Genomic DNA, 15,963 nt, shown 5'->3' on the forward strand with positions numbered 1-15,963 from the left:
CTGTTGCAGAAATAATATGATCACTAGATCTTTATTTTTGCACGTTTTGACACGTGTTACTATGTATGCATCATCAATATTCTTTTATCACGAGTGCGTCTTCGATTTTACAAAACTCCAATTCTTCTCTAATGAAAAGAAGAGGGTGTATCAATAAAGCGGGAATAATTTCCCTAGTAAATTATGATAAAAAGCTAGAAATAAATAAAAAGTAACATGAATGTGCTCAAAGATTATTTAAAACTGTTATTACATTATAAGGAATTATATTATAAAATTTAATAAACTTTAAAGTATTATCTATAATCAAAATTTTCAATATCTATTGAAATGATTATTTTGCTATTTTTGTGTGTATCTTCTATATGAACTATTTGTAACAGATTTAAATATAATTAAAGAAATGAAAATGAGTCGCATATCTGTATTTCAGTTATATAGTACACATGCGTATACTGTGGAGAACGTTTAAGTATTTTATGAAAGCTTCTTACTATAGTTTTCAACTAGTCAACGGCACACCATCATGGCGATGGGTTTTGGTTACGTCTTTGATTTACAGTTAAGAAATTTGGCATAATGGTCTAAATTGCATTTTTTTTGTATTTCTAATATCCGCAAAATTTTTTATTATTATTTTATTTCAAGTACTTTTATATAAATTACAAATTTCATTATGGTAAAATTAACAGAAGAAATGGTCGTGGCTCGGACGCGAATGTCTGATTTCTCTGCCGTAAAGAAACTTAATTGTTGGTAAGTATTAAAAAAATATTATATTTTTTTAAGTAAGTTGTTCTTTATTCTATCGTTAAATCATTATCTTTATTCTATTATTATCTATCATTATTACGTATTAACATATAATTATATTAAAATAATGTATTCAATTTAATCAATGACATTCGTTATTATATTATACTATTTAATTCTTCCTAAGAATCAATATAATTATATTTATATCATTATATTTTTAAAATATTATTATTTTAAAAAAATTTATTTATTTAATTTTATATTTATTTAATAAAGAATTATTTAGTATTTGCAAAATTATTAAAATTGTATAATTAAGTTGAAATCTGAAATAAATATGTTACAAAAATATTATTATAGTTAATTACTTATATTTAATTTACAATATTAAATAATTAATAAATTATTTGGATTTATTTTTATTAATCTTTTACTATTCATTATTAAAAATTGTAAGAAATATTTATAACTATTTAATTAATATTTATATTAATATTATATTTTTAATAGGGGCACAGAATTAACTGATGTAAGCATTTTAAGAAAAATGAAAAATGTGGAAGTATTATCATTAAGGTAATTAATTATGATTTATCTTTACATTTTATATAGAAATGTTACTTAAAAATTATTGTGTTAAGAAAAGAAAACTATTGATTTCAGTTTATAATTTTTAATATTAATAATTTATATAGTCTTTAATTCAAAATAAATTTACATAAATCTCAAGATTATATACAATCTACAAAATTTCTTCACATGTTTTGAATTTATTATATATTTTAATATTCTTTTAAAGAAAAATGAAAATAATTTGACATGATATATAATGTTTTAATATTTGAAAACTATTAAAATTTTAGATTTCTTTTTATATTTATACTATGATATTATTATCAATTAATCATAATATTAATAATAAATTTAATTAAATAATTTAAATAATATCATTTAATTGTAGATTTAATATCATTTGATAGATTTTATTTAAACTAATTCAAGTGAAATGTAGCAATATAATCATATAACAATTTTTTAATGCATTATTTTTATGAATAATATATTCTAAAACTTTATATTATTACTGGTTTTATATTTTTTAATTATAATTTTATTATTTAAATATTTATTAAATAATTATCTTTGAAATAGAATATTTTTTTGAAATTCAATCAAATTTTATTACAAACATTTCTATATATAAAGATTGATATATTTATATTATTACGATATTATATTTTAATTCTTTTCATTTTCAGTGTTAATCATATCAACACCCTTGCTGATTTTCAATATTGTTTAAGTCTTCAAGAATTATTTGTTAGAAATAATAATATTGAAGATTTAAATGAAGTTTGTTATCTTCAAGGTTTACCAAACTTAAGAAATTTATGGCTTGGAGAAAATCCTTGTGCTGAGAAGGAAGGGTATATACAGTATCATTAAGAATTATGCATATTAAGAGATTTTAAAAAAGAAATAGAATAGAGATAGAATTGTGCATATTGATAGATCTTGCAGAAAAGGTTAATCAGCATGTTTATAAATTGTTTTAAAAAATCCTTTTAGTTCCTTGGCACACATGGCAAGCAAAAGAAATTTTTTATCTGATTTGCGCGTTTTTTTCGTTAGATTATGATGAATGGACTATCATATTTAATTACTAATGATTATTGGAAATATTATATTAATATAAATTTATAATATATTTAACTGTTGATATGCAATTAATAAAATTAAATCTAATAAATTAAATAATTAAATAAAACGATTTCGATTACTGATCGTAAATAATTCGAATATTAATCTCAATTCAAAATAATTTTTTGTATGTGAATAAAAAGACATTAATAATTTTTAAAAATCTTTACATTTTTTATTGTTTTAAAAGATATAATATATTTCGATACTATATTTGAATAAATTTCCGAATAATTAATTTATTTCTAGGTATCGGTTATCAGTTTTAAGAGCTTTACCAAATTTACAAAAACTTGATGATGAAGTAGTATCACCTGAGGAAGTGCAAACTGCATTGACAAGAGGTCGTGTTTTAGTTCATCCTCTTCTTGATATGTATGCTTCCCCACCACAATCAAATGCAGTTAGTCCAGAAGTAAGATTATTTATTATTTGTTATTTTTATTTTATAAAATTGTTTTTTAATATATTTATTTAAATCATTCTTTATCGTCATGTAATATTTTTAATATTAAAATCTTTACTTAATTTTTTTAATGATATATATGTATATGTATTATTGTATGTATCATTATATTTAAATCTATGATTTTATTTATTTTCATCATAATAAATTCATTTTAATAAAATCTTAACACTTAAGTAATATTTTAATAATTAGGATATTACTACTGAATATATTGAAGAAAGTGAAGTAACACGACATCGAAGATATAGTTCTTCAAGTGATCAGGTAATATAAAATTCAAGTTGTTAAAATTTTTTTATTGAAATTTTATTTCTAATAATTTTATTAAAATCTAAATTATATATTATATTATATTATTATTATAATATTATATATACATGCACATATATTTATTTAATACAAAGAGACAATTTCTTATATGCATATTTACTTACAGAGAAGTTTTGAAGAGACACATGTTCAAGAAGAGTATCATGATCCAGATCATAGAAATGCAAATTATAATGCGTCACCATCACATCATTATTCACAAAATAATCAATATACATATGAGGTAAGTCAATGCTTTGCATTGTGTATTTTTGCATGTAAAAAAAATGTACATTAATATAATATAATATATATTTAATGAAACTGTAAACGAAAATGATTATTCTATGTTTCAAATTTTCATTAGATTACTTTTATTTTCATATTAAAATTAGAAATGTAATTAATTTTTTATTTTTTCTTAATTGTATAATGTTAACTCTATTCGTAATTTATTCTTAGTTGTATTGAGCAAAGTATCTAAATCAATATTTAACAATATTTAAATAAGCATGATTTTATTGCTCCTTTTATCTGCAATCATATACTGACAGCAACAAGCAAATGGACAGTCAAAGAATCAAAGCAAAGATGACACTATACGTACAGAGTCGCGCAACGTCAGTGAAAACGTGGCCACTAACACTATTGAAATAATCAAGGTACATTTTATAGATTGCACAATGCTTGTGCAAAGTAGTGTTATTTCTAGTGTTACCTTGATAGTTCTAATATTCATTAGTTAAATTTATATATTGCTTACTCAAAGTTAATTGCTATTTATCAATTAGTGACATTGATTTTAAATGATTTTTTTTTTAGCTAGTAAAGATATAATTATAAATATAATATAATTAAAATTTAAATATTAAATACTTTATATCTAAATATGTAAAATCTAAACATATATAATATTTATTTGTTTTTATAAAATTAAAATTTATTTTTTTTTAAATAAAAAACAAAAGATGTAATTTTTATAAAAAATATAATTTAGATTAAATTATTATATTATAATATTATTAGCATATTTTTATTTTTAATTGATTTTTTTATGACAAATGTTGTAAACTTTGAATTCTAATTTTAACAAAATCTTTTAGATAATTCTGAGTGGTTCACTGGAAACAGATTATCTAATTATCAATATTGTTATCAAATATAAAATAATAATTAAGTGTAATTAATTTTGTAATATTTTTTAAATTTTAGAAGAATTAAATATATCTATATAATATATAATATACTATTGTTGAAAATAAGTAAAAAAAACTTTTTTACTAAAATTATTTTTAGGAATATGATGACCGATCAGCAATATCTAGACATAATGGAGATTATGATGATAGAAGATCTTATGCAGAATATAGTAATAATGATATTTCTCAACGAACATATGCACCAACGTCTCCAAGAACACAATATGCTACAAATGAAATTTTAGATGAAAGACGAGCAGAAAGAAATAATTATGATTATGACAATAGATTGAAATCTGAATATAAAGAACATCATGATCACAGGATAAAATCAGATTATGAAGAGCAACATCAACCATCATCTCAACCTAGACGAATGGCAGTTCATCACAATGTAGAAAGAGTTAAAATTAAAATTATTATTATTATTAATTTTGATTTAAAATTTAGCAATATAAATTATATAAAAATGAATCAAATGGAATTTTTTTATATTGTAGGAAGATTCAAACCAAGTACCTGGATGGGTAAGACATTCTGATAAGGAAAAATGTAGATCCCAATTTCATTACCACAGAAGGCCTGTTACAAGAGTATATTTCACATATATATTGTTTTATTAAAATTTAAAAATAGATTTAAAAATAACATAAAATATTTTGATTTTAGAACTCAAACATATTATCAGCTGTATTATGTTTAGTTAAAGAGCTTGATTATCCAAGTTTAGAAGTAGTAGAAATGGCTGTTAGGAATCGAATGGATGAATTAGAAGAATGATGTTTCTGACGCCGTCCCCAAAATCAGGGGACGGTCACTTTTTCTCATATGGGCAGTGTTTCTTCAATTTCAAGTCCAGAATTTTCAGATTCTCTCGATAGTATGGTAATTCCTTGCCAATATATTATTGATAATGATACAAATTGTAATATTGATCATCATATATCATGTAATCGACATTCGATCGATGATAATACTGATAAGTGTCAAATTCGCCGGAATGGTTGTATGGAAACTTCAATGCGAAGTCCAAAAAATGTATCTATTCATCCGAATTCAAAATATTTTGGAAATAATCAGAATGTATATAATCTTAGGGACTCTATACCAGATAATCTAATGTCTGTAGTTAGTAACAGCGAAGAAAAGAAAGCCAATGATGTTAGAAGGGTTGCAAGTAGTGACAGCATCCCTCGCAGTAGCTTTAATGGTTTAACTTTAAGTCCAGGATGCAGGGTTTTAAGTCAGGATTGTGTAAGAAGGTCAAAAAGTCCTGATATTAGGAACACGATCGTTCCTCTTCGCTATATTCAGTCAGCAAAAGGTACTTGGACATATAATTTATAAATTAAATTATAAGTAACATTAATACTCTCTCGAAATAGAAAAATTTCATTTAGAAAATTATTTCGAGAAATTCCTAAAATTAAATAATCATTATATAACTAAAAAGAAATGGTATAATTTGTGCAGTTTCAGAAGAGGATATAATAAAAATATATAATAAAAATATAAAATTAGAAACAATTGTGATATTTCTTCAAAGAATAAAAAATAAAATTTTAGCGCAATTATTTCAATGTAATATATAAATTGAGTATACTCAAGATAATGTTTATGTACTTTATATAAATGATGCAAAAATCAAAAATGAATTTTACATTATTTAAAATAAATATATTATTCATTGCATCAATTAAAGTACTGAGTGCAATATTAATATCTTAATTTCTTAATATTATTTTCGGTATAATGTTATTTATAATTTGAATGAATATAAATGGAGTTGTGTTTTATATATTTTTTTTTTTTTTTAGAATTTTGTTTAAAATATTACATAAATGTTATATATTTTCAAAGAGTTTTTATAAATTACAACGTGATACAATGTACTTAAAATTTGTATATAAAGCATATAATCAAAGATGAATTTATGTCAGATTAAATATTTTTAAAAAATCTTCAATAATTTTAAGTTAAGTAAAATATTTTACTTATATTTAATATCTGTCATTGGATTTTTTATAATGTGCAGTAATTTACGAGATAAAGTGTAATATAATTTCACGTAGATTGTACAAAATATTTACAAATTTTTGAGCATTAATTTTAGTAATTTTTCGAGTATCATTGAAGATTACATTTGTTTTTTTAACAAATGTTTCTATACATTCATATTTAAAAAACGTTAAATTCGTGTAAAAATTTTAAGTACTGATATTTTTTTCATTTTTATTATTATTTCTATTGTCGAATTTCTGTGCGCATTAATATACATGCAATGCAATTTAAAAATTTAATTAATATTAATTAAATTGTAAGTAAAATTATATTCAAAATGATATAAAAAAAATATAATGAATAACAAAACATGTGAAGATTAAGTTCGTGCAATAGCACATATACACTATATAGATTAATATTAGACTGATAAATATTTATGCATATTTTTTTGGAATGAAATCTTCATATATGTTACAAATGGGTAAACGGTGTGAGAATTTAAATAATGTGGCTATTAAATTCTTTCTACAATTTAAACCGTTCCATGTAACTAAGCCAATTTTGAACCTAGATTTAAGATATTTTATAAAAATGCGGAATATAATATTTTTTGTTACATATAACCGTCCACTTATATTATTTTATAAATAATTAATATTATTGTTACTTAATATTGTTACAAGACTATTATAATTAATTGCCTAATATCTGTTCAGCGTAAAATACAGATGTTAAATATTTTTTTTTTTAACTTAAAATATGTTTTGAAACAAATTATATATAATAAAAATAAAAATCGTAACATATGTCTTTCATTTTAAATGACTTATATTATTAAAAATTTAAATCGAAAAAAAAATTTTAAATTGTTATTTAAATGTTTATTGTTATTATTATTATATTAATTATTAATTATTATAACTTAAATTTTTCTAGTTAATGTATGCAATTATTATCTTATTGTAGTTATAATATTAATGTGTTTTACAAAATAAAGTTTAAAAAATTAAAAATATAATATATATAATTTTTTAATTTACTGGTTAAAAAAAACAAGTAAACTTGAAATGTAGTATGCTTGCTTTTGAAAAAATGATTGTCTATATCTGTAAAATATAAAATATCGCGGAATTTTATTTAAATACATTACGTCGAATAATTTTATGTACACTTTTGTTGCTAAGACAACGCTATCGGTAGATTAACTCATACGTATATAAGAATTATAAAAGTACTTTGTTTCTAAAAGTAGAAGTGATTAAAAAAATGTCATCATATGCAACACCAATACTTTATTTAAATATGGGTGGCGAAATGTTATATGTTTTGCGACAAAGATTGAAAGCACAAAGAATAAGTATTGATAAAACTATACAAGGCTAGTTTAATATTATAAGATAAAGTATATAATGTATTACTAATTTATGTCAGATATTTGTTTTTTTTTGTATATCATTACATATTGATTAATTTTTTAATATGTTTTTGTTTAATTTGTAGTATTAGATGATGTAACTGCAGCATTGCTTAATCCTAAAACATTATCTTCTATATTTGAGCAAAAATCTTTGACCAAAGTATCTTTTTTACGATCTACTTTAGAATCTGTTGTATTATCATCAATAATGAAACTTGATAAAAATAGTATGGATAAACTATTTGATTTAATGATTATGATGGTTAAATATCAGTTAATTGCAGCTACTGGTCCTGTAGAAGTTATATTGTTAACATTAAATCACATAGATGCAATGCGTGATATGGTTAGCAATTTAAATGCTCAACAATGTGTTGGATTGGTACATCAAATGGTGACTGATGTAAATATTTTATTCATTAATTAAATGTATTCATGTATTATTCATGTTTAATCTTTAAAATAATTTACTAATGATTTTATAGTTTTATAGTACTCTAACTTTTGAAGAAGTTTGGAATGCTAGGAATGATTGTATAAAAGAATTAGAATATTATTGCGTAAAGATATCTATTCTTCTTAGACTTGGATTACAAAATGATGATGGAAGTTTTAATTCAATGCATCACAAATATGATGAAAAATATGAAGAGAATAAAACTAATTTTTATAATATTAAATTATGTGATATAAATTTGGAAACATACTGTAATGGTTCTTTTAATCTTTTTGGAGAACGCGGTACAATACTTGGAAAAAATATGTAAGTATCATATGTATGTATAAAATATTTTAAGACAGAAATATATAAAAAAAATATTACATAGGTATTCAATGTCATATAATATATCGAAATTAACTTCTGAACAAGAAAACCAAAATTATATAAAAGATTGTGGTATAAAAGCAGAACTTGGTATGTTAGCTGTTCAACTAGGAACTGAAGAAACTTCATATAAACGACCCTTTACTTTGAATTTGCTTTCAAATGAAGATAATGATAGTACAAACATAAAAGAAAATTTTGATTCTTTAAAAGATAATCACAATGATGCAATTGTAAAATTCGAAAAAACAAAACTCAATGAAGATTATAAAACGAAACTTGATATTATACGTGCAGATCTTTTCGAAAATGATTGTGAAGAGATAAAACATAATACAAATTTGTTGGAATTATTAGATAAAACGGAATAATTTTAATCTATTTTTCAATTACATTGTATAATTAATACAATGCATACAAATTTTTTTGAACTTTATATTTATGCAAATATAAAAATTCTGTCACACAAATAAATATTTTTTTTATGTAAAACAATAGTTCATTTTTTATAAATATAGTTAAGCTTTATTTAATTTTATTATCTGCTATTTATAATGAATTATTTTGAAATTATTTCGTAGTTTTAATGAAAAATATATTTAATTTAATTTAAAAATTCATTACAAAATATGTATCATAGCAAACATCATAAAGTTAATATTTTTGGCATTAAATATATTAACATTCATTTTTAATAAATAAAAATTTTTAATATACTAAGTATATTAAAAATGCAATCATTAAAAAATTGTTAAATTACAATCTAGAAAAAAAATTTACTTTATGGTTTAGTCATATCCAAGATATATTTTACTCCAGTTCGGCCATCTGTATGTAATGCATTTATAACAGCTTCTTGATATTGATGAAATGGTACTAACTTATGAAGTGGAGCTTTTAATTTTTTGTTTTTAAATAATGCTCCTAATTCACGAAACATATTTTGACGCTCTATAGAATCCATATTTTTTTTTGTCCATGCTGTCATCCAAAATCCTTTAAATGTTATATCCTATTTAATAATTATTAAAAAATATTAATGATTTAATATTAATAATATTATTTCACATGTTTTAATTAATATACCTTAAAAATAAGTGCAGAAATTGGAACTGTTAAAGGTTCTCTAGACATACCACCATAAGTTATCATAATACCTCCATGTGCTAAATGTCTTGAAACTTCCAATGCATTTTGTCCACATACACAATTCAGAGCTAATTTTGGTGAAGGCAATTTTTTACTTTTAAAAATTTGAGTTTTTCTTATTTCATTCTCAGTAAGAATTTCATCAGCACCCAAACTTGATAAATGATTCTATAAAAGCTTTTTATTAAATTATCCATTATATAAATAAAATTTATTTTTAATTTTCTCCATACCTTTAATTCTTGTATATTTGGTCTATCTCGTACAACACTAACAGATTTATAATTCCATACTTTACATAATTGTATAACCATTTGTCCAACAGCTGAATTTCCACCATTTTGAATTATAGTATCTCCAGGTTTTAATTCTACAAAATCTTTAAGCATTCTATATGCAGTACATGGATTTACATTTAACATACTAGCTTCTATAGTACCAATTTCTTTTGGAACCTAAAATTTTGGTATAACATGAATTAATTATTATATTATTTTAATAAAATATAAATATCTCATATTTAAAAATATATTATATACTTTCATAAGTTCTTCTGAAGTATAATTTGCATATGTTCTCCATGTTCCTAAATTTGTGCCATTTGGTATAACTCTATCACCAACACTTAAATGTTTTACATTGGATCCAATAGCTATTACTTCACCTACTCCTTCATTTCCTGGAATAGCTGGTAAAGGTGGTTTACTTGGATATTTACCTTGTATTGTGTTTATGTCTGCTGGGTTAACAGGTGCTAATAACCATTTTACAGAAACCTTTATAAAATATTAATATTTTTATTAGAATATATATATATATATATATCAAATAAATATATTTTCTTAATTTACCTCATTATTTTCTGGTTGATTAATAGGTTGTGTTGTAACATGTAAAACATCTGCAGGTTCTCCATATTCTTTATAAAATAAAGATTTTACAGAATCTGTTTTAACCATTGCATTTATATGACGAACTGATGTCAAATTTATCATATTTGACCGTGACAAAGGTAAAATCAAATTTTTTACATATATAATCATTTTAATATTCTATGATTACATTCAAATGTTCTTTAAAAAATAATTCTTCCGAATAATCACGGTAATGATTGAGAAGTCATGTAAAGAATTGCTATAATCATAAATTTGCCTACTAATATGCTAAATAGATAAAATTTCAATCTATATAATGTAATATTCTAAATATTAGACATGTTTTTATTTCTTTAGAAAAAGAAATTTTTAATAATCTCTAAGTTTAATATCTATTAATTACACATTACTTTAATATTTTGTGTATATATATATATCACGTTGTTTTATGTTATATAAGTACAAAGATTTTTTGAGTAAACTCAAACTTATTTTACACGTTAAACATATTTTACAATTACAAAATCATATTACAATATTCAGTGTATCAATAATACCAAATATGAATCAAAAACTTTCATGAGTGAATAATATTATAAAAGTTCCCTATAAAACTCCTTATAAAATTTTTATAATATTTAAAAAAAAAATGATAATTTTTTAATCTATGTTTCAATAGATAAAAAGAATAATCAGTATCTTTTGATATCAGTTTAATAATCTTTGTTATGAATTATAATTGGTACAAATTTTATAGTTAGTTACGATTTGACATTTCAATAGATGACATAAGTTTCTGACTTAGATTGTATGCTATATCTAATGATAGTTTTATACATGTATTCGATTTAATAATAGTTTTATATATTATTATGTAAATAATAAAATTAAGTATATTAATTTAATTTTAAGGTAAATCATTAAATAAGTTTAATATTTAAAATATTTTCATTGTTTCATTCTAACTTTTTATAACCTTGTTTATTATTAAAAATTTTTAAAAATTAAAAAATAATTACTAATATTATTATTATATGTAAAAGTTTATTATTATATGTCTTTTTATATATTTATTAGAAAATTAAAAAAATGATGGCTTCAGAAGTAGGTTCAACAAATAATGAACCTGTACATGTCAAGATAAGTAATGAAAAAGCTCCTTTAATTCATGGAAGAAGTGTTTTGCATAGATTAAGTAATTTTTTTAAGTTTGGAAAAGTACAGCATACAGAAGGAGATGGATATGTGGAATTTGGTAGTTTAAATGCAGATAGTGGCCGTACTTTGGGAACATTTGCTGGTGTATTTAGTCCTGTTACATTATCAATGTTCAGTGCCTTAATTTTTATACGAATGGGTATGAATTTTATTAAAATAATGCAAAATATTTCATTAAATTATTTCTATAATTTTATTAATAAAATATTTATTTTTTATGTAATTTATATGAATTTTCTTTATATAGATAAACTTTCTAAATTATAGGATATATTGTGGGCAATGCTGGATTATTTGTCACTTTGATACAATTCATAATTGCATATGGAATTTTAGTATTTACAGTAGCATCTGTATGTGCAATTTCTACAAATGGTGCAGTTGAGGGAGGAGGTGCTTATTGTATCCTTATTTAAATTTTATTATATTTTTAATAATGTTAGTTTATTATACATAAAATGTAATATGTAAAAATAAGATATTATTAATTGATACTATATTTTTAATGCAAATTATATTAGACTATGATATGTGTTTAATTTTTATGTTTATGACTTATAAATTATATAAATTACTAATACATTATTTTAAAAAAATATTTTAAGATACTAAGATATTTTAAGATATTAATAACTCATACAATTTTTATTATATATTTCTTTTTTATTATATATTTCTTTTTTTAGAATTTTTTTCTAAGTTTTTATTTAAAAAATATTATAAATATATATGTTTTATATATGTTTTTATATATATATTTTTCCTATTATTAATTATACAGTTATGATTAGTCGTACACTTGGACCAGAATTTGGTGGATCTATTGGTACATTATTTTTTATGGCTAATATTGTATCCAGTGCACTTTGTATTTCTGGATGTGCAGAAGGTTTAATAGAAAATTTTGGTCCTTCTGGTTATTTGGCTGGTAAAAGTGCACTGATACCAGATGGTAGATGGTGGAGATTTTTATATTGTTCTATATTAAATACTGCCAATTTAATAGTATGTTTAATAGGAGCTGCAATGTTTGCAAAAACTAGTGTTGCAATTTTGGCAGTTGTATGTATTTGTTTAATAAGTGTTTTCATAAGCTTTTTGGCAAAAGGGTATATGGAGGTAATTATGTAAAAGATGAAAAACTTATTAATTGATGTAAGAAATATTTATATGAATTATCTTTTTTTATTATAGATACCAATACCAGATGCAAATATGTTGGTTCAGAATGCAACAGAACATGTTAATGGTACATATACAGGATTATTGTCATCTACTCTTATAAGTAATCTTTACTCAAATTACAGTCGTGATTATTCAAGTGAAGGAACAATGACTGATTTTGCAAGTGTTTTTGGTGTATTATTTAGTGGTGTCACTGGTATAATGGCTGGAGCTAATATGAGTGGTATTTCTAAAATAAAATTATTAAATAAAATAATTTTTATTTTATTTATATTTTAAATTTTAATATTTAATAAAAATTTGTAGGTGAATTGAAAAACCCAGGCAGAAACATTCCACGTGGAACTTTGTCAGCAGTATTATTTACATTTATATGTTATATTCTTCTTTCTCTTCTTACAGCTGCAAGTACAAGTCGATTTTTATTGCAAAATGATTTTATGTATATGATGCCAATTAATATTTGGCCACCATTTGTAGCAGTTGGCATATTGACAGCTACATTTAGTGCTGGTTTAAGTAATTTGATAGGATCAAGTAGAGTTTTGGAAGCTCTAGCAAAAGATAATGTTTTTGGTAAATATTATAAATTTTAATGAATTTATGAATTCCTTATATATTTATTTATTTTGTCTATTTAATTTGTAGGTTCTGGTTTAAATTTCATAATACAAGGGACATGGAAAGGAAATCCAATTGCTGCAGTTTTAACTTCATGGAGTTTAGTTCAAATAATTTTGTTAATAGGTTCTTTAAATACTATTGCTCAGATTAATTCAGTATTGTTTTTGCTGAGTTATTTAGCTACTAATTTAGCTTGTCTTGGTCTTGAACTTGCAAGTGCTCCAAATTTTAGGTATGTTTCATTTTATGTATTTTAGAATATGTAAATGTTGAAAATAAGAATAGAAACAATTACACATTTTTACAGACCGACATTTAATTATTTTACATGGCATACGGCTACAATTGGCCTTCTTGGTACATTAATAATGATGTTTGTTATAAATAGTATTTATGCTTCTAGTAGCATAATACTTTGTTTAATTTTAATTATTGTTTTGCATTTATTTTCTCCAAGTAAAAACGCTCCTTGGGGAAGCATTTCTCAAGCACTTATATTTCATCAAGTCAGAAAGTACTTACTAATGTTAGATTCACGTAAAGATCATGTAAAATTTTGGCGACCACAAATGCTCTTAATGGTAGCATCTCCACGTTCAGCATGCCCACTTATAGATTTTGTAAATGATTTAAAAAAAGGAGGACTTTATGTAATAGGGCATGTAAAAGTTGGAGAATTTTTAGGTCAGAATATTGATCCTACCATAGAAGAATATCCACATTGGTTGAGTTTAGTTGATCATATGAAAGTAAAAGCATTTGTTGAATTAACAGTTACAAAAACTGTACGTGAAGGACTACATCATTTAATTAGAATATCTGGAATGGGAGCAATGAAACCAAATACAATTGTTCTTGGTTTTTATGATGAACAAATGCCGATAGATTTTTTCAAAAATTCACAATATGCAACTGATATGTTTGAAAATGTTTCAACTTTACCAAATAGTACTGCATTTCCTTTAAGGCATACAAATACAGAAAAAAATCTGGATCCAATACAATATGTAGGAATGTGTTCAGATATTTTAAGAATGAAAAAAAATTTGTGTTTATGTCGAAATTTTCATACCTTAAATAAATTACAAATAGCTAAGTAAGTATATAAATATTTTATTGATTTGTATCATTAAATTATTTCTTATATTTCATTTTTTAGAAACTCATCTTTAAAATATATTGATGTATGGCCTGTGAATTTTTTTCAACCAACAGATCAAGATCCATTTGATACAACTTCATTATTTATGTTGCAACTTGCATGTATTATCAACATGGTACCTATATGGAAAAATTTACATCTTAGGGTATTTCATTGTGAAATTTCAGATAGTAACTCAAGTTTAAATATATCAGATTCACAAAATTCGATTAGTGAATTTCCTCGGGTTTCTAACGAATTTCGTATAAGAAAATTATTAAATATGCTGAGAATATCAGCATCTATTAAAAAGATTCCGAATTGGGGAACGCAAGTACGTGGGCTAAAAGGTCATTCTCTCATTGATTCAGCTGTAGAAAGTCAATATGAATCAAGCAATGAAAGTAGTGATATCTTAAGTAATATTTCACGTGCTTATATTTTGAGGTAAATATTATTTAAATTATTTTATATATTTGCTGTTTAAATGATATTTAACAATTTTTCAAGTAATTTATATTTCTAATTGATTAATTTTATTTTTCAGCGTGAATCAATTAATTAGACAACATTCTTCACAAACTGCTACAATATTTATATATTTACCTGCACCCCCAGTATCAAATACATGGGATGAAAATACTATATATCATCAATACCTTCAATTATTAACAGAATTATCAGCAGACTTACCACCTCTAGTATTAGTGCATGGTGTCAGTGCAGTTACATCAACAACACTATAATGAAATGTAAATACTTGAGAATGGAAATTCTTGTTACATAATTTTTATAAGAGAAAGTATTATTTAACAAATAATTTTAAAGATTTTAAATTATAATTTTTATATCTCCTACATTTTTGGAGAAATGACAATTGAAATTTAAAAAAAAAAACAAGTACCAAAAATATTTTATTTAATATATTCTCTATTATAAACTACTAATTATGACAATTGAGAAATAGTAATGCTTTCTTATTACAATAAGAAAATCTTGTAACAAATATCGGTTATTGCTGTGATAACGAATTTATTCTATAAAAAAGTTTTCAAATATAAATATTTTTTAAATATTACTATATATATAT

The 15,963-nt window shown here is 22.5% G+C and overlaps 4 protein-coding genes across 6 annotated transcripts; 3 read left to right on the forward strand and 1 right to left on the reverse strand.

The window, feature by feature from the left end:
• The first annotated feature begins 371 nt into the window (after positions 1 to 371).
• Positions 372 to 5,891, forward strand: LOC102674521 (protein tilB homolog). Of its 2 annotated transcripts, XM_006616585.2 has the most exons (10): positions 372 to 756; positions 1,267 to 1,332; positions 2,016 to 2,183; positions 2,707 to 2,872; positions 3,119 to 3,190; positions 3,363 to 3,479; positions 3,790 to 3,897; positions 4,532 to 4,837; positions 4,935 to 5,027; positions 5,104 to 5,891. In XM_006616585.2, exons 1-10 carry the CDS (start codon positions 677 to 679, stop codon positions 5,212 to 5,214), a joined length of 1,287 nt encoding a protein of 428 aa, XP_006616648.1. In that variant the 5' UTR covers positions 372 to 676; the 3' UTR covers positions 5,215 to 5,891. The 2 variants fall into 2 exon arrangements, with proteins under 2 accessions (XP_006616648.1, XP_006616649.1); XM_006616586.2 differs by lacking the exon at positions 3,790 to 3,897.
• Positions 5,892 to 7,538: 1,647 nt separating this feature from the next.
• Positions 7,539 to 9,695, forward strand: LOC102674745 (protein OSCP1). The gene is made up of 4 exons (XM_006616587.2): positions 7,539 to 7,816; positions 7,939 to 8,258; positions 8,341 to 8,618; positions 8,683 to 9,695. The coding sequence occupies exons 1-4, from the start codon at positions 7,705 to 7,707 to the stop codon at positions 9,050 to 9,052; spliced, it is 1,080 nt and encodes a 359-aa protein (XP_006616650.1). The 5' UTR covers positions 7,539 to 7,704; the 3' UTR covers positions 9,053 to 9,695.
• Positions 8,987 to 11,339, reverse strand: LOC102674884 (enoyl-[acyl-carrier-protein] reductase, mitochondrial-like). The gene is made up of 5 exons (XM_006616588.2): positions 10,682 to 11,339; positions 10,370 to 10,606; positions 10,064 to 10,285; positions 9,768 to 9,998; positions 8,987 to 9,693 (listed from the first exon to the last, which is right to left on the reverse strand). The coding sequence occupies exons 1-5, from the start codon at positions 10,871 to 10,873 to the stop codon at positions 9,463 to 9,465; spliced, it is 1,113 nt and encodes a 370-aa protein (XP_006616651.1). The 5' UTR covers positions 10,874 to 11,339; the 3' UTR covers positions 8,987 to 9,462.
• Positions 11,340 to 11,450: 111 nt separating this feature from the next.
• LOC102675011 (solute carrier family 12 member 9) lies at positions 11,451 to 15,951 on the forward strand. Of its 2 annotated transcripts, XM_006616589.2 has the most exons (10): positions 11,451 to 11,617; positions 11,783 to 12,062; positions 12,191 to 12,325; positions 12,705 to 13,042; positions 13,118 to 13,331; positions 13,415 to 13,684; positions 13,757 to 13,964; positions 14,040 to 14,828; positions 14,892 to 15,320; positions 15,421 to 15,843. In XM_006616589.2, the coding sequence occupies exons 2-10, from the start codon at positions 11,795 to 11,797 to the stop codon at positions 15,617 to 15,619; spliced, it is 2,850 nt and encodes a 949-aa protein (XP_006616652.1). In that variant the 5' UTR covers positions 11,451 to 11,617; positions 11,783 to 11,794; the 3' UTR covers positions 15,620 to 15,843. The 2 variants fall into 2 exon arrangements, with proteins under 2 accessions (XP_006616652.1, XP_031366828.1); XM_031510968.1 differs by lacking the exon at positions 11,451 to 11,617 and having other exon boundaries at positions 11,795 to 12,062; positions 15,421 to 15,951.
• Positions 15,952 to 15,963: the final 12 nt, after the last annotated feature.

Source organism: Apis dorsata, unplaced genomic scaffold (genome assembly GCF_000469605.1).
Source record: "Apis dorsata unplaced genomic scaffold, Apis dorsata 1.3 scaffold_269, whole genome shotgun sequence".
Lineage (NCBI taxonomy): Eukaryota > Metazoa > Arthropoda > Insecta > Hymenoptera > Apidae > Apis > Apis dorsata.